This window comes from Callorhinus ursinus, unplaced genomic scaffold (assembly GCF_003265705.2).
Source record: "Callorhinus ursinus isolate GAN/ISIS: 27379988/994484 unplaced genomic scaffold, GSC_fseal_2.0 scaffold10, whole genome shotgun sequence".
Lineage (NCBI taxonomy): Eukaryota > Metazoa > Chordata > Mammalia > Carnivora > Otariidae > Callorhinus > Callorhinus ursinus.
This window is the reverse complement of record NW_027397072.1, coordinates 30843715-30869393: the sequence shown is the minus strand read 5'-3', so window position 1 is coordinate 30869393 and position 25679 is coordinate 30843715. Positions and strand designations below refer to the sequence as shown.

General features: G+C 36.9%; 1 protein-coding gene across 5 annotated transcripts in view; it reads left to right on the top strand.

Annotated features, from left to right (window-relative positions):
* The window catches only part of PRKD3 (protein kinase D3), a 90470-nt gene that overhangs the window by 36702 nt on the left and 28089 nt on the right, over positions 1-25679 (top strand). For all 5 annotated transcript variants that reach the window (XM_073897292.1, XM_025868065.2, XM_073897293.1 and 2 more), the window contains 9 exons: positions 3162-3300; positions 4847-4978; positions 6133-6290; positions 11256-11448; positions 16786-16863; positions 19555-19738; positions 21143-21266; positions 23495-23572; positions 24618-24894. In XM_073897292.1, coding sequence (XP_073753393.1) covers positions 3186-3300; positions 4847-4978; positions 6133-6290; positions 11256-11448; positions 16786-16863; positions 19555-19738; positions 21143-21266; positions 23495-23572; positions 24618-24894 — 1339 coding nt within the window. In that variant the 5' untranslated portion in view covers positions 3162-3185. The remainder of the gene's footprint in view (positions 1-3161; positions 3301-4846; positions 4979-6132; positions 6291-11255; positions 11449-16785; positions 16864-19554; positions 19739-21142; positions 21267-23494; positions 23573-24617; positions 24895-25679) is intronic.

The following is a 25679-nucleotide window of genomic DNA, read 5'->3' as shown; positions in this document are numbered from 1 at the left end:
ACTCTGTAAAGCCAGTATTCCTGTTATTCCAAATTTATAGACAAGAAACAGCATAGAGAGGTTAAGCAGCTTATTAAGGTGCTATAGTTAGTAGTTGGCAAAGCCTGAACCCCAATCTCTTGACTCCCAAGTTTAAGTATAGTCCCCATCGGGCTCCTGTGTGCATCTTTGCCCTTTCTACCCAGCCCTCCCCTCATTCTTCAGTCATAGGGGTCCACTCAACTTTCTCCCATTTATGTGTTTTCTCAACTACGACCTTTATACTTTCACTTTCACTTTCTGCCCATGGAAACCTTGCTTCTCTTTTTTATCGCTGTTAAGGTGACATTCCACATTCCCGGTTAAAGTTTTTTCCCCCTCTTCTGGAATTTTATTTTTCATTTTTGGCATTTCCCTTACTATGTTATACATTTGTTTTATTTCCATCTTCCTACTAGATTGTGAACTCCTGGGAGGGGAGATCTGCCTTACCTTTACAAACCATGGGACCAATGCCTTGAACTTAGAAGATAAGAAAAAAATGTGGAACTTTTAAAATGATTTTTATTCATACAAAATTTTGTTGTTTTTAAAGATTTTATTTATTTGAGAGAGAGTGCAAATAGGAGCAGGGAGAGGGACAGAGGCAGAGGCTTGATCCGAGGACTCTGGGATCATGACCTGAGCTGAAGGCAGACGCTAAACAGACTGTGCCACTCATGTGCCCCTTGTTAGTCTTTTTTTTTAAGATTTTAATTCGACAGGGGGGTGGAGGGGGAGAACAAGCAAGGGGAGAGGCAAGCAGAGAGAGAGAGGGAGAAGCAGGCTCCTGCCAAGCAAGGAGCCCTATGTGGGGCTCCATCCCAGAACCCGGGGACCATGACCTGGACTGAAGGCAGCCACTTGACTGACTGAGCCACCCAGGCGCCCTGGAATCTTTTTTATTAATACTTAAGAACTGTTGCAACTAATTTATGGAGATGTTTTACTTCTATTAGATGTTTTCTACTTTGATAATACTTAATAAAATTTTATAACATTTTAATTTCAAGCTTTAAAATGTAATAAAAATGTTTTTTGATTCTGTATTTTTACTCCCTATCTTTTCAATTGAAAATTGTTATACTGTTAGATGTATGTTTAAAGCATATTATAAAGTTTTGTTGGTAACTCAGTGGAAAGTAGAATATTATAAAAAATCTAAATATTTCTGTACGTTTTCATTATTTACTCAGGTATAAAAAAATCAAATCAACTCAAATTTCTAATTAAGTCGTTTTCAATTTTTTTAATTTAATATTTTTCCAATAAAATTTAGACCTTTTTAGACAGATATATATACATATATATGGATTTTTAATGGGAAAATTAAGTTCGGAAGATAAGACGTCTCCACCTAAAACACATGCTATAATATCCTAGACTCATGTTGGAAGTGGGTCACAAATTTAGCTTTACTTTTTCCAGTGAGTGAAGTAAACAGAAAACATGATTTAGTTGGATGATCAAGTTGTTCATATTACAAAACCAACCAGAGAAATTTCTTCTGTGAGTCCTCACAAAGAAGGGCTACCATATGAAGTAGGTGAACCATATCATCAGCAGCATCCCTGTAGTAAATGCAGTTACAGTTTAGTGTGACATATCAAGCCATTCAGTGCAGGCCAGTGACATACTGTATAGTACATTAAAGGGTATTCTCTGAGGAGCCAAAATAAGCCAAAAATATCTCAATTATGAGATAAACTAAAGAAAATTGAAATACCTAGAGCAGCATTTCCCAAGCCACTGGTATTTTAGATGAGGTTTTGATTTAGAAATTAAAGTTATTTTGTAAGGCAAGTACTTAAAGTTTTCTCTTAAATAACTTTATTAACTATAAAAACTTTTAGAGCTCATACCTTCATATTTTAGTCCTTGGTATGCCAATCCCCAAAGTGTCAGCTCTGTAGTCACAAAGTGTAGAAGCCTTGGAATAATATACATAGAGCATGTGAACAGATCTCTAAGCCTCCTGCTCTGGTCAAAGGTTTTTTAAAAAGCAAGTTACCGGGGTGCCTGGGTGGCGCAGTCAGTTAAGTGTCCAACTCTTGATTTTGGCTCAGGTCATGATCTCAGGGTACTGGGATCAAGCCCTGTGTAGGGCTCCGTGCTCAGTGATTTTCTCTCCCTCTCCGTTTGCCCCTCCCGCTTGTGCGCATTCTCTCTCTGTCTCTCTCTCCCTCCCTCCCTTCTTCCTCCCTCCCTCTCTCAAATAAATACTAAAACAAAAAAACAAAAAACCAGTAAAAAGAAAGTTACCATAAAGAATCATGTAGGGCGCCTGGGTGGCTCAGTCGGTTAAGCGGCTGCCTTCGGCTCAGGTCATGATCCTGGAGTCCCGGGATCGAGTCCCGCATCGGGCTCCCTGCTCAGCGGGGAGTCTGCTTCTCCCTCTGACCCTCTTCCCTCTCGTGCTGTCTCCCATTCTCTCTCTCTCAAATAAATAAATAAAAAATCTTAAAAAAAAAAGAATCATGTATTTGTAATTACAGTGAGTAAAGAAAGTATTAGATAGATGCTAGAGACCATAGGTGCATTTGTCAAAAAGGTTGGAATTGATACTCTTGTGTGGGTAATTATTAATCTTCTGCTAGCACTATTCAGTAGACTTTACCATGATGATGAAAGTGTTCTATACCTGCACAGTCCAAAATGATAGGCAAGCCAGTAGCTAGGGTGGTGATTAAATGCATGACGTGGCTAGAGTGACTGAGGAGCTGAACTTCTAATTTTATTTAATTTTAATTAATTTAAATTTAACTGCATTTAACATGGCTAGTAGCTATAGAGGAAGCTCAGTTCTAGAGGACAGGAAAGACTGCTTATCTCAGGCAATGTAAGATAGAGTAGCAGTTAAATTGAAGATTATATTCTCCATCAATAACTGAGTAAGGAGATCCTATATTTCTAAGAGACAAGTGCTTTAAGATAATCAATAATTATATTTAAGCTCACTGTTCTATTTTTGAACTTGAACCAAGGATGCTTGAGTACATGGTTGATCTTTTAGATATTAATAGAATTGTTAGCAAACAGTGTTAAGCTAAAAACTACATGTAAAGTTCTTTCAGAAGATTGAGACATTTACTCATAAAAATAGAAACCTGTGGGTATACTGATACAGGACTGTTTTCATGTAGTTTCCAGAGTGTGGATTCTTTGGCATGTATGACAAAATTCTTCTCTTTCGCCATGACATGAACTCAGAAAATATTTTGCAGCTGATTACCTCAGCAGATGAAATACATGATGGAGACCTAGTAGAAGTTGTTCTTTCAGGTAAGTAAATAGCTCCTTTTATTTTGTTGTCTTTTTTTTTCAATGAGCCTTATTTTTTGTACTAAATGCTATGTTCAGTTATACTTAGTCTTTGTGGTACAGTTGCTTAACTTCTTTTATCTGTAATAATGGTGACCATGTGAATTTTACTTTCAGCAAGGTTATATCACAGATGAGAAAGTAGGAAAATAAGCCCTGAATTGTTTATCTGAATGTTACTAAGCTAAGGGAATTATCATTGGAACTGGAAGAGGAATATACTCTTTGAGTCAACGAAATAAAACAATTATACTGAAATTCAATTTCTTTTTTCCCATTTCTGTGAAGAGCATAGAAGAGGAGAATTGGGGTTCAAAAAGAAAGGAGAAAAGGAGGAATAGTGAAGATGTGGGAGAGGAAAGTGCAATACTGAATGTCCCCCATGATTTTAGTATTGCTCCTTCCCTCTGTGTTCTCCGTGGGCATTTTCTTACCTCCCTCGTTTCCCCCTCACCCACTCTTGCCATTTGTTTTTCCTTAGCTCTTTCTATTTCTGATCTCATCCAGCAGCAGATGGGCAGGATTGTTAGCGAGGAATGTAAAGGAACAAAGAATGCACCTAGTAGGCCTGCAGAACTTCTTGTTTGACAGGAAAGGAGGGAGGGAGAGAGGGAAAGAAAGAGAAAGGGAAGGAAAGCCAGCCAAGAGTCCAGACCCCTGCGACCATTTTTTCCACTCTCAAACTCATCTCTGCAGCCTGTTCTTGAGATCGTCTCTACCAACACCTTTCCTTATTAGTCCTTGATCTTTCCATTTATCTAGCCCCTACATTAATCATGCATCTGCACCACCACCCCATCGTGTGTACATTTCCCAGTCCTTCTCTTTCTCTCCACTCCAAAAGGGCTTCACTTCTTGTCCTCCCTGGAGGTTGTACTCCTATCCATTCCTTCTTTGCTCTAGACCCTTCATCAGGCCACAGGGATATCCACCAATGACTTGCAGGTGGAGGTGAGAGGCTAGCTACTGGTGGATGTGTCTGCTAGTGTTCAGTTGCTCACAGGAGTCTCTTTTTCTTAACTACTAGGACTATCAAGAAGACAGCTTATGCTGAGATCATAAGTTAGAACTCAGAGTGTTTATAATTGAGGTTAAGGTCCACAGTTTCTACAAGTTTCATGTTTTGGGGGTTTTTTTTGCCCTTTTTTTTTTTTTTTACTTTAGTGTTCTATTTCCCAGTGCGTTATAAGTTAAATAGTTTTTAATTATAAAAATAGACCTACCAACTATTTGTGATCTCATCACTATGTAAATATGTTTTTGGAGGTTGAAATACCTATATACAAACCTACTTTTGGAGCTCAAATTATTTGGAGTTGATGAACTTCCTAAAATAGTTTGAAAACCACAATATTAAATGCTGAAAATAATTTATTTTTTATGATAAATGAAACTTTCAGAGAAAAAAGATTCCATGTACTTTGACATAAGTGAATATGGTCAACGTTCTTAATCTCATTGCCATTACAGATATAGGGTTTATTTTGCTACTTTTCTTTTTAAAAAGCTTTGGCCACAGTAGAAGACTTTCAGATTCGTCCACATACTCTCTACGTACATTCTTATAAAGCTCCCACTTTTTGTGATTATTGTGGTGAGATGCTCTGGGGATTGGTACGTCAAGGACTGAAATGTGAAGGTATGTGTTCTAAGTTTTTGTAACATTTGAAAGAGGATTTTGTATTTGCATTTTCTAATCATTAATGAAAGAATAAGATCAGGGGTGCCTGGGTGGCTCAGTCAGTTAAGCGTCTGCTTTTGGCTCAGGTCATGATCTCAGGGTCCTGGGATCGAGCCCCGCATCGGGCTCCCTGTTTGACAGGGAGTCTGCTTCTCCCTCTTCCTCTGCCCCCTCCCTGCTTGTGTGCTCACTCTCTCTTTCTCTCTCAGATAAATAAAATCTTAAAAAAAAAAAAAAAAGAATAAGATCATTGTTTGGTGACTAGGTGGTAACCAGGGTTTAGAATTGGACAGATCTGTTTTTCTGAATTAGAATTGCCAGGGGGCAGGAGTCAGGTGCACATTTCTGAGTCCTCTAAGTCCTTAAGGTGGAGAATCAATAAAGTTTTTCTGTAAAGGGTCAGAAACTAAATATTTTAAGTTTTGTTGGCTAATAGTCTCTGCCACAACTACTTAACTCTGCTCCTGTGCCATGAAAGCTATAAACAAGATGTAAAGAAATGAGGAGCATACTGTGTTTCAATAAAATGAATTATGAACACTGAAATTTGGATTTCATGTAACTTTCACATGTCATGGGAGGGGTTTAGTATACAGGCACAGTTTGCTAAAGTGTTTAAGTTGGTTGTTCTCAAACTGCCATGTATCAGAATCACCTCAAGGACTTGTTAAAACATACTTTGCTGGGACCCATCCCCAGAATTTCTGAATCAGTCAGTCTGGGGTGGAGGCCAATAATTTTACATTGAATTTTTTGGCTTCCACTTAAGCTTGTCATCCAGGTTCTTAATTAGGATAACTATTGCTGCCAGAGAAAATAAATAAAGAAGCATGTATTTTTTATGTAACATACTTTATATATTAGTTTCTTTATTTTTTTTATTTTTTTAAAGATTTTATTTATTTATTTGTCAGAGAGGGAACACAAGCAGGGGGAGTGGGAGAAGGAGAAGCACGTTCCCCGCTGAGCAGGGAGCCCGTTGCGGGACTCGATCCCAGGACCCTGGGATCATGACCTGAGCTGAAGGCAGATGCTTAACGGACTGAGCCACCCAGGTGCCCCTAAAGTTTCTTTAATCTACTATTTTTTTTTACCTTTTAAAATATATTTAGGCTGTGGATTAAATTATCATAAACGATGTGCCTTCAAGATTCCAAATAATTGTAGTGGAGTAAGAAAGAGACGTCTGTCAAATGTATCTCTGCCAGGACCTGGCCTCTCAGTTCCAAGACTCCTACAGACTGAATATGTGGCCCTTCCCACAGAAGAGGTATGTATTTTAAGGCAATAAAAGGGCATTTTACTACTTATTCCTTATGTTTCTAAAGGATATATGACATCATCCTAGAACATAAATATGTACTAAAGACTACTCACATTCCTACGCTTAAAAAACTTAAAATGTATTACTGGAGAGAGTTTACTAGTAGTAATGAATTGCATTTTATCTGCTTTGGGACCACATTATCACTTGGACCACTGCATTAACCTCCTAACCAGTATCCAGCTTCTGGTTCCCATACTTCACTTCATCTTACATACTAGAGCCAGATCATTTCATTTCACTACAGCTTGATACACAACTCTGATTATATCACTCCCTACTAGGAATTCTTTATATATTCTATGTTTCCAATAATCTGTTCTTTTTTTTCCCCCCAACAATCTGTTCTATTCAACATTCCCTGAACACATCATCGTTCCCTGTACCTTTGCTCTTACTGGTGTTCCCTCCTACATGCTTTTTCCAGATCTAGCTCAACAGCTGCTTTTCCTGGATTCTCCTGTTACCTAGAAGTTACTTTATTTGCTGAATGCCAGACCACTTTTCAAACCTCTCTAATGGTGTGTATAGCATTCTAACTTAATATCATAGTGTCCTCAAGGAATTTATGATCTGTTTAGAGAAGTGCTCATGTCTTTGTGTGCCCTACCATGTCCAGCACAATACCTTGTAATTAGTAGGTATTCAGTGATGAATGAATGAACCCATTGATCCTCACAATATTCCAGTGAGATGTCTTAGTAGATCTGTACATAATGAGACAGTTGAGACTCATAATGGTCAAGTAGTAACTTGACTCAAGTCACAGAGCAAATTGGTAAGCAACATTAGAATTAAACTCAGATCTGATTATTTTTAGGTTAGTGATTTTTTCCTAATATATTGTACCTCTGAAGAATAAAACAGTAGATCAAGGAAGAAAGAAAGAACTTGCTTGTTAATTTGCTAGTATTTAAAATGACCTCCATCCAGGGTGCCTGGGTGGCTCAGTTGGTTAAGCGACTGCCTTCGGCTCAGGTCATGATCCCAGGGTCCTGGGATCGAGCCCTGCATCAGGCTCCCTGCTCCGTGGGAAGTCTGCTTCTCCCTCTCCTACTCCCCCTGCTTGTGTTCCCTCTCTCACTGTCTCTCTCTCTCTCTCTCTCTCTGTCAATTAAATAAATAAAATCTTAAAAAAAATAATTATAAAATGACCTCCATCCGTAGATTGCAATCTTGTCATTTAGTTGCTTCTGTAACCCCCTTGGTCTTCCATAAATTAATGGCAAAATCAAGTCTTTGGGCTATTGTCATGATATCCTAGTCACAAGATTTTGCTGTACTGAGGCATCAGAATAAAAGCTTCTGAATTTCTTTCACAAAAATCCCATGTTTCCATGTTGTTTAGCCCTAATGTGAAATGTTTCACTTAGAAAAAAAGAGTGCTATGGTATAAGGAACTGGGAGCAAAGAATTATTAGAAAAACATATGCAAGAGCTCGGGAAAAGACCGGTAATTGAAAAGTTAGTGCATTTTATAGATGAATTACACAGGAAACTTAGTTAGGAATGGGGTCTGTAGGATAGAGAGAGGTTTTTTTAAGAGTCCCACAAATGATGCTAAGAAGCCATCTATCCCAGATAAGTAATACTAGATTAGGAAATAGCAGGACAGAGCAGATGAATAAGGTGTTAAGTTTTAATTCATTATTTTATATTTTATCCTGAAGATGAAAATTCCTTAGGGAAGGAGAAGAAAATAGAGTGATATGTTTGTATTGGTTAGATTGTGCAGAATATTTCAGAACAAGTTGAAATCATAGAGTGGAATGTATCTCAAAAAGGTTGTTTTTATCAGTCCAAGCATTCAGTCTCAAAAAGGAAAAAGCTACAGTAAGAGAAGAGCTCACGGAGGAAAATTAGAGGGAAGGGAGAGTGGGAAACGAGGACCCTCTAAGGAATAGAGGAGATAGCAATGAGGAAATGAGTGCAACCTTGAATCTGAACCAAAGTTAGAGAAGAACTAACTCCAGATAGCTGCGGGGTTAGAGCCTCCCGAGTTCTGTGTGGCAGGCTTCATGCTGGATGCTTTACTTGTCTTTTGTCATGTAATTTTCGCCACAGTCCTGGAAGGTAGGCAGCTCTTAGCTTTATTTCATAGATAAGGAATGAGGAAGGAAAGTTTCTGAGTGGTCAAGATAGTAACCTTCAGTGACCACTGAGATAAGCTTGAAAAAGGCCAGTTGGGAATAGAAACTTCTGAATCTGACTCTGAGGTGTCATCATTTTATATGTAAGAAGGCAGTTTCTGTTACAGTGTCTGAAGTCAGTCTAAAGGGAAGCAAGTAAGGAGAGGGAGGAGCACAAGAAGATAGGCTTTTCACTGAATTTGGTTACAACGGGACCACTAAGGTTGGAGAGACCAGAATTGAATGATGGCCCTTTGGAGATGAGAGAAAGAGGAATATTCTAGCAGTACATTTGGGCAAATGCCCAAGGGAGGGGCCAGGACAGGACAGAATCAAGGTTGAAAGAAACTGTTGGGGCTAAGTGTGTGCATAAAAGTGGAGGTATTTTTTTTTCACTGAATAATATTCCAAAGTCAAATATATATAATTAGGGAATTGCCCCCTTTAAATGCTTTTATCGCCTTTATTATTGCATCTAATTGAGAGTTGGCAACATTGTTATAAAGTTTTTGTGAGCATATGTTCACTTAAGCAAATACTAGTTGAAACTCACACTGTGGAAATAATTGGATTACTTTTAGAGAATTTCTGGCTACACATTAATAAGAAATAAGAATTTAAGTAGTAGTTTGTAAAGAGGGGCCATTAGAGCAAGGCAAGAGAAGAACTTTCACTCAACTCTATTTACTCTAATCTCAGTGGTCCCATTTTCACCAAATGCTCCAGGTAATTTTACCCACCAAATGCTCCTCTTTCCTCCAAATTCTGGTTCAGTCTTCCATACCTTTCCTGCCTTCCTCACTCCACAGAGTGGTAAACCATAGTCATTAGTGAAATTGTAGCATATGCCCAGGTATGTTGAGATGGGGAAAAGATTAAGAATCACTGGACTTCTATGTAGAAGACCTAGGGCTAGGTCTTGATTTTGATACTAGCACTTAGTAATATTAATCTATTTGAGCCTGTTTTTTCATATTTAAGATAAATTACTGCTTGTACTAGGCATGAAAAATTAGGTGGCTACTACAACCACAGTCCCCTGTGTAGTTCTTTGCACACATGCTGTGTACCATGTCCCTAATACCCAATCCCAGGAGGACCTGACAAAAGGCAGTCAATCACCAGCTGGCTATTGGCCTATGAAGGGGTCTGTTAGAAAGTTCTTCCTTACTGGGGTATCCTATATATTTGATGATGGCTGGCCAAAATCAGTCTTATTCCATCTTGCGTGTTTGAAACTTGAGACAAACCAGAAGTGGTAGAAGCAGGAGCAAGAGAAGCAGAGTGTTGAGAATAGGGAGCCAGGGATGAACAAATGAACAAAAGCCTACAACATCTGTTTCTGGTTCTTGCTGGCTGCTTTATTAGCTTTGCAGGATCACTGTGGTACTCCTTTTGTTGAAGGTGCTCTGTACCTGGCTGCCTGGCGGAAGGGGGAGCCAGACCAGAGCAGGAGACCTTGGTGAGCTGAAGCAAGCAAGCAAGTTAGCCTTGGGTTTAACCTTCTTCTTGTACTTTTCTTAAATTAAATTGCTTCGTAATTTGCTTTAGAACATTTGTGGCAACACATTAGTGAAAAACCATCCATCAGAGACTATATTTGTGTTCTTTTTTAATGTTCTCTTCCATTTGTATGTCCTTTTCTTTTTCTTTTCTCTCTTCCTGCTTTCTTCCAAAAAGCCTTTTTTTTTTTTTTTTTAACTCCTCCCTTCACTTCTTTCATACACTTCTGTCTCTTGGTTCCTTCTGGCTTCTTTTGCTTTAATTGGTTGAACATTTCAATGCAGAATGATTCGACTTCTCTGGGCTACAGACATTACTAGTTACGGAAGGCATATGAAAGAGCTCAGGACCTCAGTTCTGGCAGTGAAGGTGCAAGCAGCTACAGCAAAATGTACAATACGTCTAGATGGTCATTAGGTATTTTGTGCTTGAGAGCATGGACTGTACTTCATTCATTTTTGCTTCTGTGATACAAAGTGCAGGGGTTTGGCCTATAATATAATAATCAATGAAGGTTGAATGAATGGGATAGGCCATATTGAACTGGCCTGTAATTTAATTTTATTATTTCCTTTGTATATATAGAAAGGACCATAGCTACAAATATCTAGTTACCCCTCAGGTCACACAAAAATTTTTAATCAACACCTTTAATTTTCCTTTTTGCTCATTTAGGGGAAAAGGCCCAAATACTTAAATATCAAGGAACCTCCTAAAGCATAAGTACTGGGGCTAAAGTTGTTTAATTTGTGTCTGCCAGTTTTTGTATCATCATCATTAATTAGACTTAAGTTTTTAACAAACATATTTTAGTATTTACAAAAAAATTTGAAAAACCAAGACTTGTTTCAAAATATTTTCAGACATCATGTTCAGTAATTCAACATGAGTAATAATAACACTTTCTGAATTTAATTTTCCTATGATTAATTTCTTGGTAACGTTTTTCAAGGGATTTAAATATGTCATAAATTCATTTTAAGGCTTTAGTTTTTTTTTGTAAAATGTTGTATGTGCCTGGCAAATAATAGTTCACAGGGAATATACATATGTGAAGATGAAAAAAAAATTTTTTTTTTAGCATAAATAATAACAAAAACATTCGCACGGTTCACATTCAAGTATTGGTAAGTTAAGCTTCGAGAGGAAACTGCTGAGATGTACATTTTTAGATTCTTGGCTTTAATGTCCAAAATAAATGACTTTCGTGGTCAAGTCCTGCTCTTAATACTTTGTTTTTAATATTGACTTATACTTATGAAAATTACTTATGTTTTAGTCACATGTTCACCAAGAACCAAGTAAGAGAATTCCTTCTTGGAGTGGTCGCCCAATCTGGATGGAAAAGATGGTAATGTGCAGAGTAAAAGTTCCACACACATTTGCTGTTCACTCTTACACCCGTCCCACAATATGTCAGTACTGCAAGCGGTTACTGAAAGGCCTCTTTCGCCAAGGAATGCAGTGTAAAGGTAGGATTGGTTGTTATTCTTAAGTACAATTCAAATGTTTTCATTAGCAAATTTGGTTCAAAACATTTATTTCAGAAATGTTAGGCAAAGAAATTGGTTTCCTAGCTGTTAACTTAAAAATTAAGACAGTACATGCATACACACACGTACATATTTATTTATTAACAACTGCTCTCTGCAGTATATGTGCTGTGTACCAGGAATTATGCTGCAGAAAAGTTAGAATCTAAACAAAAAAGGTAGAATTTGGTTCTGTAAGGTATCGTTGCTTAACATGAGCCAGTATGGGACAGTGAGTAAGCAGGTAAGCAGATATTTGAGTTTAAAAAAAGTATTTCTGATTTCAGAGCCAGATGCCACCCAAAATAAAAAATAATGCTTTCCTCTTTCCTTTAAATATTCATACTCACAAACAAACATATTACAAGAGTATTATTGTTTTTGTTTTTAATTATGTAGCTAGGAGAGCCTATCAAAACTGTTATTCCACATTATAATCACACTGAAATAGGAAGAATATAGCAGAAGCCACTGGAATTGTGATAGGGATTATCCATATTTGGATACAAAGCCAGAACACTATCAAAATATTCTAGAAACATCTCTTAATGAACCAGGTTTTTAATAGAATACTGGAATATTTTTTCCTATAGTTGTGGAATGTTTTTATGCTTTTTAAAGATGATTTTATCTTTTTGTCTCATAACTTCTTTACAACAATGCTGTGCAATATAGTGAAAACCAAAATAGAGTTTAAAATGTCTTATTAATTATTGAGCCAGTATGCAGTATAAGTAGCCTGTCTATAATCCTATGTACTTATTTTTTATGTGATTATTTTAACAGTTCTTGGTATCAGACCTTTTATATAATAGATGTAGTTGTGGAATTGAATTATCTAATTTTATCTAATTAAAACATTAGAGTTGAGGTCTTTGCAGCAATAAACCTATTTACAATACAGAATCAAGTTAGTTATATATAAATTTAAGTATATAAGAAAACTTGTCTTGGCAACATATGGCGACACAGGAAAACATCAAATAGAGAACAGGTTGTGCGTTTGTTGCCAGGTATTTAATAACTAGCAGGCAGGCATAATTAAATGTTGAAATTCTGTTTCAGCAACTTACTTTTGAATATGAGTTAATATATAAATTAATACTTTAAAATATCAACACTAAAGTGTATTGGCAAACAGCCACTAAGGAATGTTTTGGGAAAGAACATTAATAACAGATGTGCAAATTCCAGCCAACAAATAATCTTAGTAAAGGTTGTAAATAGTGCTGCTCTGTTCAACAGGACAGAAACATCCTAAAACCATATGCAGAGCAGTACGACATTTTATAGAGGACCTAAAATAAATAGGTAGATTAATGAATTTTGAATAAAACCAGTTAACTCTGCCACTGGGGTATTGGTTTAATTTCTTAGACCTCTAAAAGAATAATGTGTGTTTATATTGGTTCAGAAATATATATATATATATTTATATAGCTAAGCTATTTTAATTATCAGTCAAAAACAATCACTTATTTCAGTGATTTCTATATTTTTGTGATATGAATTAAGATACTTAAAAAGTAGAGGCACCTCAGTGGCTCAGTTGGCTAAGTGTCTGCCTTTGTCTCAGGTCAGGGGTATCTCAGGACCCTGAGATGGAGCCCTGCATCAGGGGCCCTGCTCAGCTGGGAGTCTCCCTCTCCCTCTGCCCCTCCCCACCTCTCGTGTGCTCTTTCTCAAATAAATAAAATCTTAAAAAAAAAAAAAAGTAAAGAGTCATTTTCATTCACCTTGTCAAGCTAAGAAAGAAAAAAATAATTAAAACAGTTACTCTGAATAATTTGAGAAAACGTACAGTTCCAAGAGCAGTATTCATTCATTCATTCATTCACCTGTTTATTTTCTACTGTTATATTAAAACTTCAAGGCAGCTTGAATGCATGTATAAAATATAAGAAAACATAAGTTAATAAAAACATGAGTAGGCAGGAGGGCACTTGATGTAAGGAGCACTGGGTGTTACATGCAACTGATGAATCACTAAATTCTACCCCTGAAATTAATAATGCACTATATGTTAATTAACTTGAATTTAAATAAAATCTAAAAAAAAATCCAAAACCATGAGTAGGAGTACAGAAAAATAAAAATGCCTGCCATTTGAAGGTACATACTTGCTCAGGCAGGCCACAAATTTGGCTCTACATTTTCAAAGTGAAAATGGAAATCTTGTTATTGTCACAATTTGTAAAACCTCATGAGATAAAAAGCACATCAATTATTTAAAATAAATGGAATATATTAATATCAATTTTTCTAGGGCATTTCATTTAAAAAAACAGTGTTATTTAATACAAGTTTTGTCGCCAACCGAATTATTAATCATGGGACTTTTTCTTATAATGACCTTTACCTAATGCTAGTGGTATGATACCCAGAATTTTCTTGAATCACAAGGATTACAGAATCATTCTGAGTCAGGACTTGAAATTATTTTTCTCCAGAATTTGCTGGTAGGTGTATTTCCAAGGTAGAAGGTGATAGTAGACAGTAGTTATAGCAGTGGGCCTCAATTTTGGTTTCACCTTAAAAATTCTTATTAAAACATATTTCTCAGCCCCACTCCCAGAGCTCCTAATGTAATGCCTTTGGGGTGGGGTACAAGAATTTGCATTTCTAACAAGTTGTTAATAATGCTGATGCTGCTGGTCTGGGAACCACAGTTTAAGAACTTACTGAGTTACACGGTAGCATTGAACAGCTTGTACCTGACACTCATCTGCAGTACTATCAACTCTGATGTCCTTGCAGGCTAAAGAGAACCATACATAAAGGTGGGAGATCTTGTGCATGAGAAGCTCAGTCCTTCCATGTAAGGCTGTATGGGAAAGCCCATACTAATTCCTAATAAAAGCTTGTAGAATCTCAGTCTCTCTTTTTGCATATGCACCAGGCCCCAATAATTAGGAACTCAAAGTAAGTGCTTGACATATATTGGAAAAGGAGTCAGCCTGAGAAACTTTTCTTTCTCAGGAAAGACGAATGTGAGGTAATGGAAGGAAACATGGAGCTGCCAGTAACATTTTGGCAACGTGTCATACGAATAGTATTAGCTTCATTAAAGAGAGAAACTGAGCCCTAGTAGAAGTGGGGAAGATGGCGGCAGAGTAGGAAGAACCTAGGCTCACTCGTCCCATGACTATAACTAGATGTTAACTATCAAAGCATCCTAAATACACCAGAAATCTACCTGAAGACTGTAGAACAAACTCCACAACTAAATGCAGAGGAGAGGCCCCAATGAAGAAGGTAGGAAGTGCAGGACACAGTTTAGAGGAGAAATGGATCCCGGTTGCTGCAGAAGAGAGGGGAGCCACAGAGAAGGGCAAGAGAAGAGCACTCGGGAATGCACAACGAGAATGCTTCCCCGTCCATGGGCTTGGAAAGCAAGAGGGGTTAAATTTCGTGGGTTCTTGCAGCCAGAGGGGCTTCAAGCCTGAAGTTGTGTCAGTGGACTGGACTTTGAGAGTCCAGAGGCATCAGGGAATCTAGAGGTATCAGGGCTGCTCTTGGCGAAGCAGGCACACAACCCCAGGGACACACAGTATGGAAACAGTGATCTGAAGAGTGCCTGGGGCACACAGTGAGGAGTTTATTGGCTCTTCTCAGAGCCTGCCCCTGAGAAGCAGCATTTATGAGAGACCTCTCTGGGAACATGGGAGCTGGCTGGTGCCATTTCTCTCCCCTGCCAATCAATGGTGATAGATCAGTGGAACAGAATAGAAAACCCTGAAATGAACCCACAACTATATGGTCAGTTAATCTTTAACAAAACGGGAAAGAATATCCAATGGGAAAAAGACAGGCTCTTTCACAAATGGTGTGGGAAAATTGGACCATTCTCTTTCACCAAATACAAAAATAAACTCAAAATGGATTAAAGACCTAAATGTGAGACCTGAAACCATAAAAATCCTTGAAGAAAGCACAGGCAGTAATGTCTCTGACATCAGCCATAGGAACTTTTTTTTAGATGTGTCTCCTGAGGCAAAGGAAACAAAAGCAAAAATAAACTATCAGGACTATATCAAAATAAAAAGCTCTGCACAGCAAAGAAAACAATAAAACTAAAAGGCGGCAACCTGTGGAATGGGAGAAGATCTTTACAAGTGACATATCCCATAAGGGGTTAGTACCCAAAGTATATAAAGAATTTATACAATTCAACACCCCAAAAATGAATCCAATTAAAAATGGGCAGAAGACATGAATAGACATTTTCCCAAAGAAGACATTCAGATGGCTAACAGACACATGAGAAGATGCTCAACATCACTTATCAGGGACACATAAATCAAAAGAGATACCACCTCACACCTGTCAGAATAGCTAAAATCAACAACACAAGAAACAAAAGGTGTTGTCGAGGATGTAGTGAAAGAGGGGAACCCTCTTCTTGTACTGTCGGGGGGTGGGAATGCAAACTGGTACAGCCACTCTGGAAAACTGTATGGAGGTTCCTCAAAAAGTTTAAAAGAGTTAAAAGTTAAAAATATGATCCAGCAATCCCACTACTAGGTAATTATCCAAAGAATATAAAACTACTAATTCAAAGGGATACATGCACCTTATAGCAGCATTATTTACAATAGCCAAATTATGGAAACAGCCCGTGTCCATCTGTTGGTGAATGGATAAAGAAGAGGTAGTGTATGTATGTATGTACACACATACACACACACACACACAATGGAATATTAATCAGCCATAAAAGAGAAAAGAGAATAAAATCTTGCCGCGTGCTAGATGGAGCTAGAGAGAATTATGCTAAGTGAAATAGGTCAGTCAGAAAAAGACAAATACCGTATGATTTCACTCATGTGGAATTTAAGAAATAAAAACGAGCAGAGGGAAAAAAAAGACAAACCAAGAAACAGACTCTTAACTATAGAAAACTAACTGATGGTTACCAGAGAGTAGGTGAGCGGTCGGGGGCACGGGGTGGGGGGTTTGTAAACTAGGTGATGGGGATTAAGGAGGGCACTTGTGATGAGCACCAGGCATTGTATGGAAGTGTTGAATCACTATATTGCCCACTTGAAACATATTACACAGTGTTAACTAGCTGGAATTTAAATTAAAACAAAACAAAAAAAAAACCTGAGCCCTGAGGAGTTCAATACCTATTAAGGGGTGGCATCATAATTTGAAACCAGACCTTTATTCCCAGACTTGAGTTCTTAGTAAAGGAAAACTTTACAAAGTCTCTAACCATATCTGATACTGCCTGACTTATTACATAAATTAATAAACCAAATAACTTGATTTCAGATTGTAAATTCAATTGCCATAAACGCTGTGCATCAAAAGTACCAAGAGACTGCCTTGGAGAGGTTACTTTCAACGGAGGTAAAATTCTTTTTCTTAATTTCCATAAAAGATCAGAGAAGATCACAATTCTTTTGTGTATTATCTTTGTATAAGGTTATATTTGCATATTTTATTTTACTCTGTTTCTTAACTTTGACTTTTTTTATTTAATAAACAAAAAGCAGACATCAGTTATGGTACACCTTTATTAGTCATTATGCCTTCCCATCTTTCCTTTAACCCACCTACCACTTTGTAGTCTCATATTGCCAGTGGTGCTGCATATTCTCTTCCATCTTAGACAAAAAAGACTTAACTTTAACACCCTGCTGTTGTCCCTAGAGGTTTTCATAGTTCTAGTACTTACTGACTGCCAGGCACTGTTCCACACTCTTTACATATATTGACATTTAAACCTAAGAACAGCCCTTTGAGTTAAGTACTTACAGATGAGTAAACTTGGGCACAAGGACATTAAATAACTTGCCCAAGAAATGTAGCCAGAAACTTACAGCGTTAGGATTTGAACCCACATGTTCTGGTCCCTGAATCCACAGTCATTAATTAGAACACATTTCTTTCTCCATCAGTCATTCCCTAGACTTTTCCCTTGTGTGCTGTTGTGTTTTTTTTTCTTTCCTCATTTCAAGATTATATTAATTGAAGTGATTACCTTTTTGGAAGGAAGAAGTAATGATTCTAAGCATAATTTTTCTTTAACATTTACATGACTGGTAAAAATTGAATGTAAGTTCTATAGGAGGAAAAGCATAAGGAATGGAAATTAAATTTCTTAAGACTTTAACGTTTTCTTTAATGGCATGTGTTTTATAGTTGCTGTTTAACACCGTTGATAGCGTGATTGGTTTTCTCATTTGGGTTACTCTGAATAAATGTAGGTTTTCTATAGACCAAAGTCTTCTCTAGATTTATGGTTCATGTCTTTTTGCACTTTTCTACTGTTGGATAAGTGAGTATCAAATACTACTTATATTGATTTTACGGCACATTTGTATACTAATGAGTTTGAACATCTTTCATATGTTGACTGGTTACTTACAGTTTTTTCCCCTGTAAATTACCTGTTCACATGTTTTGTCCATTTTTCTGTTCGTTATTGATTTGCAGGGAGTTGTTGATAATTCTACCTAATAATTCTTTGTCAGTTATACTGGACACATATACCTTCTCTGTTGTGGCTTATCATTTTTTTAAGTAGCTTTATTCAGATAGTTTTTGTACTTTACACATTTAGTTTATTCACAAAGTTAGGCAGCCATCATTACAGTCCAATGGTGGGACATTTTCATCACCCTGAAAAGAAACTGCATATACTCTAGTAGTCACTCCTCACTCTTCCTCACCAGCCCCTGGCAGCTGCCGTCAACTTTCTATCTCTGTGGGTCTGTCTATTCTAGACATTTCATATAAATGAAATCATATAAGGTGTAGTCTTTTGGGACTAGTGTCTCACATAGCTTAATGTTTTCAGGGTTCATCCATGTTGTAACATGTATCAATACTACCTTCTGCTTTGTCGAGAATAACATTCCTCTGCATGAATATACCACATTTTATTTATCAGTCGATGGACATTTGAGTTGTATCCACTTTGGGGCTATGATGAATACTGCTATAAACATTTGAGTACAGTTTCTGTGGACATAACGTTTTCATTTCACTTGGGCAGATATCTAGTTGTGGAATTGTTGAGTCATGTGATAACTCCATGTTTAACATTTGGAGGAGGACTGCCAGACTGTTTTCCGGAGCAGCTGTACATTTTACATTCTCACCAGCAGTGTGTGAGGATTCTGATTGCTCCGCATGCTTATCACCACTTGTTATTGTCCGTCATTTTGGCTCTTGCCATCCTAGTGAGTGTGAAGTGATAGCTCATTGTGGTTTTGATTTGCATTTTGCTGATGGCTAATTGATACGCACATCTTTTCACATATCTGTTGGCCATTTTTACATCTGCTTTGGGGAATATCTATTATTCCTGTCCTTTGCCTGTTTAACTGGTTATTTGTTTATTATTAAGTCATAAGAGTTCTTTAAATATTTGGGATACAGGCCTCTGATATATGTAAATATTTTTCCCCTTTTTTGGGCTGTCTTTTTACTTTCTTGAGGTATCATTTGCAGCACAAAATCAAGTCCAATTTTTTCTTTTGTCACTTAGGTTTTTGGTGTTCTATCTAGAAGGCTTTCCATAACCCAAGGTCACAAAGATTCGCTACTATGTTTTCTTTTAAGAATTTTATAGAGTTAGCTCTTACATTTAGACCTGTGATCCACTTTAAGCTTTCTATTTGGTTGAAAAAAGAGGTCCAATTTCATCTTTGTGCATGTAGATATCCAGTTGTATATCCAGCACCAGTTTTTAAACAGACTATTTATTCTTTCCCCAACAAATTGCCTTGGACCCTTGTGGAAAACCACTTAACTCAACAAACAAATAGTGGTGGCTAATCTTTTACTTTGTTTTAATATCTTTTGTCATACAGAGATTTAAATTCTAATTAATCAAATTAATTTTCTGCCTTGTGGTGTGTGAATTTTCTGTCTTCCTCAAATACTACATTATCTTGAATCATAAAGATAATTTCCTAGATTTTCATTAAGAGTTTTAAAGCTTTTTTCCCCACATTTTATATACTCTTTTCTATTTAGATGGATTGATCTCCCATTAATATAAAACTCTGAATTCATTTTAAACTTTGCTAGAACCTTCCAGTCTGGGAGCAGATACAGATATACCAATGGATACTGATAGCAGTGACATGAACAGTGATGGTAGCCGGGGCTTGGATGACATAGAAGAACCATCTCCTCCAGAAGATAAAATGTTCTTCTTGGATCCATCCGATCTTGATGTGGAAAGAGATGAGGAGGCTGTGAAAACAATCAGGTAGCACATGTCACGGATACAGGGTCAGTCCAGGCACTCCCTTGAGAAAGAATCTCTTTAAATGGAACCTAAAATGTAATTTAAAATCTAATTAAATTGTTGCTAATTCTTTTACATGCACCACAGGATTTCTGAAATAAATTATATCACTTATGCCATCCACTCAACATGGGGAGGTGTGAAAATCGTTTTCTTGAAGAGAAAAACACTTTATTTAAATATAGTCAAGAAGTGATATCTCACTGTGGAGCAGCCACCACAAGGTGTCAGAATTGAACTATCACTTAAAGCAACCAGTTTCTTCATACAGGCAGATTATTGGACGTTAGAAACACCAGTACAAATGTATACCTACAAATGTTGTGCAGAGATGATGGTGATGAATTTGTGAGCGGTTAATTAGACTATTAGCACTTTGTAAAAATGCTATTGGATTATAAAACTTCTAAATATCCCCTTATGTTTATAGAAATTCAGTTTTTCTATATATACATCTTTATAGGATGTACTACTTTGTAATAAAATGTTAACATTTTGGCAGGTTTTGTTTTTCATTGGTAACCAGGAGGAATTTAGAGAAAATGGATCATTTATCAATCTCACATGGCTGAGTGGTCATTCATTCATTTTGGCTTATCATTAGATTACAGCTATTACTATCATTCTCATTCTGAACTAAAATTTAATGTTTACCCAGTTTGGAGACTATGAAGAGAACTTAGCTAGCTTCCTAATCATGAATACATCATAATTTAAGAGAATATATTTAACTGAGACTGAAATTGAAAAACCATGTGTTTTTCACACATACCCCCAAATTGTTCTTTTCCTCTAGCTACGCTGTTCCTGACCCATGTTTCCATATTACCTGATTTGATTCGGTGCATTATTTTTTTTATTTTCTTAATTGTTATCTGTAAATCATTTTCTTTTCAGTGTCTTCTACTAGAAATACTTTTTGCTAACAACATGAATAATGGAATCTGACATTTGAACCATGTAAATTTGGGTATAGGTATACTTTTTACCTTGTAAGAATTTACTAATTAACCATGCTGCCTAGGGCAAAAGAAGCTTTCTCAACAGCAATCCCAAATGAGACCCTCCCCCAGGTTTCATATCTTCCAATTAGGGAGGATTCTTTCTGCTCTGTGCATTGTTTTGTGTTATGACCCATCAAAAAATATTGATGACAAATAATGAGGACTTGCAGTATTATCTTGGTCTTTTATAAATCAACTGTGTATCATAATGGGATTATTTTCTTAAGCTATTTCTCTTAAGATATTTCGAAAAATTTTAGCTCAGTTATCTTAAAAAGGGCTAAAGAGTTTACAGTATTTATATGATTTTTTAAAAATTGAAATTATCAATATTTTATCATAAATTCTAAATGTTTTTTAGTCCATCAACAAGCAGTAATATTCCGCTAATGAGGGTTGTACAGTCCATCAAGCACACAAAGAGGAAGAGCAGCACGATGGTGAAGGAAGGGTGGATGGTCCATTACAGCAGCAGGGACACCCTGGTCAGTAAACACAGACATTGTAATATGGTAGTGAAACTTTGTTATATGCTTTACTTTATGCATTTTTAAAATCAAAATAAGAACGAGATATATATTAAGACATTTTAGTAAACTGGAACTGTAGTTACGTTTGTAAAGAGTTTTCAAAAGGCAAAACTTTGAAATATTTTTACAAATTAGTAGAGCAATAGAGATTCAGACAGTATCTGGGGATACAACACCAAATACAGAATCCGTGAAAGAACTAATTGATAAGATGGACTTCATTACAGTTAAATCTTCTGCTCTGCAAAAGACAGTGTCAAGAGAATAAGACAAACACAGACTAGGAGAAAATATTTGTAAAAGAGACATCTGATGAAAAACTATTCTCCAAAATATACAAAGAACTCTTAAAACTCAACAGTAAGAAAACAAACAACCCAATTAAAAAATGAGTCAAAGACCTTAACACATACCTCACCAAAGAAGATATGCAGATGGCAGATAAGCATATGAAAAGATGTTCCATATCATATGTCATCAGGGAAATGCAAATTAAAACAGCAGTGGAATACCACTACACACTGATTGGAATGGCCAAAACCTGGAACACTGACACCACCAAAGGCTGGCAAGGATGTAGAGCAACACAGACTTTCTTTCATTGCTGTCAGGAATGCAAAATGGTATAGACACTTTGGAAGACAGTTTGACGGCTTCTTACAAAACTAAACATACTCTCACCATATGATCTAGCGGTTGCCCTCCTTGGTTTTTACCCAAAGGATATGAAAACTATGTCCACACAAAAACCTGAATATGTATGATTTCAATAGCTTTATTCATAATTGCCAAAACTTGGAAGCAACAGGATGTCCTTCAGTAAGTGAATTGACAAATAAACCATAGTACATCCATCCAGACGATGGAATATTATTCAGGACTAAACAGCAATGAGCTATGAAAAGACAGGAAGGAATCTTAAATACATATTACTAAGTAAAAGAAGCCAAAGTAAAAACTACATACATACTGTATGATTCCAACTATGTGACATCTGGAAAAAGCAAAACTATGGAGACAGTAAAAAAGATCAGAGGTTGAGGGTAGGGGACAGGTAGGCATGAATACGCAGAAAGAACACAGAATTTTTAAGGCAAGGGAAACACTCTATAAAATACTCTATAAAATAAAATGATGGAAACCTGTCATTACACATTTATCCAAGCCCATAGAACGTACAACACCAGAGTGAACCATAACGTAAACTCTGGACTTTGTGATTATGATGTGTCAGTGTAGGTTCATCACTTGTAACAAGTGTACCACTCTGAGTGAGGATGTAGATAATGGGGAGGCTATGTATGTGCGGGGGGCAGGGACTATATGAGAAATCTCTATACCTTCCCTATAATTACGCTGTGACCGAAAATGGCTAAAGTCTTCATTTTAAAAAATAAAGAGACATGTAAAAAAAAAAAAAAAAGTCAAAAAAACAAAAGCAAAGACAAATGACACACTGGAGAAAGTATTCTGAAGTCATAATTTAGACAGGGATTAATTTCATTATATGTAAAGGATGATGACAAATTGATCAGAAAAAGACCACACCAGTCAAAAGAATGGGCAAAGAGTATCAGCAGAGTTCACAGTCAGAGAAATACAAATGACTTTTAAACACAAGAGCTTGATCTCGCTTTTAATAAAAAGTACAATTTAAAATTTCACGGAATTACCAGGTTTTATTTATCAGTGTAGCCAAGATCAAAAAGTTTAGTAACATAACTACATTAGAGTAAATAGGTACTCGTGTTGCTGATGAAACTATAAATTGGGTCAAATCTTATGAGGGGTGATTGACACTGTCAAGCAGAATTACATGTGGCTATATCTTTTGAGCCAGTGAGCCAGATTAGAAATGTAGCCTATAGGTAAATTACGTATCTGCACATGTGTACCACGTATGTATTTGAGTGTGCATGCATAAAATTCTCTAAAAGGATTCCCCGAAACCTGCTACCGTTGCTTACCTGGAGTAGGGTGGGGGTAGGATGTGAGCGGTGATGGGAGTATACTTGTTACTCTATATATCCTTCTTAAATTTGCAGAATTTTGACCCTCATGAATTTTAAACCTACTCAGAAATACAAATTTATGAATAGAAATGAAATGGAAACGAAAGGGACAGGTACTTTGGAGGAATCATTATTTTTATACCTCAGAGTTTTATACCCTTTGTTTTATAGAGAAAGAGGCATTACTGGAGACTGGACAGCAAGTGTCTAACATTGTTTCAAAACGAATCTGGATCAAAGTATTATAAGGTAAAGATTCCACATTTTGAAAAATATGTACATTGAAATACTGTATATTTTCCAAATATTCAAATAATCATTATATTGGCATATACCTATTATGACTCTGCCTAATATCATGTATAGAAGTCACGGTTAAGTTCCTTGTTGAAATAATTGTCCCACACCCCTCCATTTCACCCCTCACAATAGCCCTGCTACCCAAGGTTGTTTTTTGTTGTGTGTTCCTTTGGTTTTGGCCTACTTGTCAGGTTGCTACTGATTGCCTTGTGGACACTATGATTTAGATTGGGCAGTTCAGTAAGTCCCATGATCGTTGCCTGTCCAGAAGACGCCAGTGTGGTATTTGGTGTTCTCCACTGGTCCATTTTGTCTTAGGCCCTGAATCCCAAAAGCTTCTTCTTCACCTTCGTATAGTCTTCTTTGCTTGGCTTGCTCCACACTTTGCCATGTCCCAGACGGACACCAAACAAAATTGTAGACTGTAGCAATTATATCCTTAAGAAAGAGAACAGAAACTAATGACTTGCTTTGATCTGGTTGGGTTAAGTACTTTTTTTTTTGCATTAGGAAGTGGACTACATGTAAATACTTGTTACATTTATGGGCAGAACCAGACGGAATGCTTGAACAACCTATACTAACATTCTACTTTGGCTCTTATTTTTCCTTTGTTCCCCTCTGAGGGCTGTATCCTGCAGACAGCTGCTGGTAGAGAAGTAATTGCTGAGTTGATTTAATGACAAACTAGAAAGTGACAAGTGTTGGATACAGTGGCAGTTACCCTCCACGATGCTCTCCGTCCTTGCAGTCCTCCTGCTGCGGGCCTGAAGCACTGGCTTAGTTATTATATTCCATGCTCAGCCCTCAGCATTGTTGGGCATGCAGCTCATTCAAGGCAGATATTATCCTAAGACTTGACTATGTGTTCCATGTACCACATACTTGTGTTCATCTTAATGCATTCATTAGAAACGCATATCTCTGCTTAGTGTATTTGAAAATAAAAACAAAGATGTATTCATATCTTTTAATGCTTAATTTTTTACTTCAGGAAATTCCACTTTCAGAAATTCTCCGCATATCTTCACCACAAGATTTCACAAACATTTCACAAGGCAGCAACCCACACTGTTTTGAAATCATCACTGATACTATGGTATACTTTGTTGGGGAGAACAATGGGGACAGCTCCCACAATCCTGTTCTTGCTGCCACTGGAGTTGGAGTTGATGTAGCACAGAGCTGGGAAAAAGCAATTCGCCAAGCTCTCATGCCTGTTACCCCTCAAGCAAGTGTTTGCACTTCTCCAGGGCAAGGGAAAGATCACAGTAAGCAATAAACTTGTTGATGGCTTTCTCCCCCTCTGGTTCTTAAGCATTTTGTGGGTGTGGTTGTGTTTCTGCATGTATTTCTTTTTCTTTTTAAGTTTTATTTATTTGAGAGAGAGAGAGAGCATGAGCAGGGTGGAGGGGCAGAGGGAGAAGCAGACTCCCTGCTTAATCTCGATCCCAATCCCAATCCCAGAAGCCCAGGATCATAACCTCAGCCAAAGGCAGATGCTTAACCGACTGAGCCACCGAGGCGCCCCTCTGTATGTATTTCTAATGCTCACTTTAAGCTTCATCTGTACTAACCGATATTGTTAGTTAATTCCTTTATATAGTTATGTTAGTTATAATGTATCCATACAATCCCCAGAGCTAGGTTCCAGAGTCAGTCTCCCTACATTCAAATCCTGGTTCTGCCAACCTGTTATATGATCTTAGGCAAAACCTTACCTGTCTGTAATAGTACCTACTTTATAGGCTTGTCAGCATTAAAGGAAAGAGAACCAGTAAGGGATAGAACAGTGTTTGGTATCCATGAACTGTCACTGAATTAAGCAAACTACTAGTATTTTGCTTCATGGTGAGATATAAACAGGTGATAAAGTACTATGGTTCACATCATACTTGTGAAATCTGTGAAGTCAGAAATGCTGTTTTTCTTTTAACTGAATTAAAACATTCAGAAATACTAAAAAATTACTGAAACATGTTCTTTGCACCAACAAAATTTATAAAATAAAACCTAAATTTGATAAAGGATCAAGTGAAAGCCATGATGTGACTTT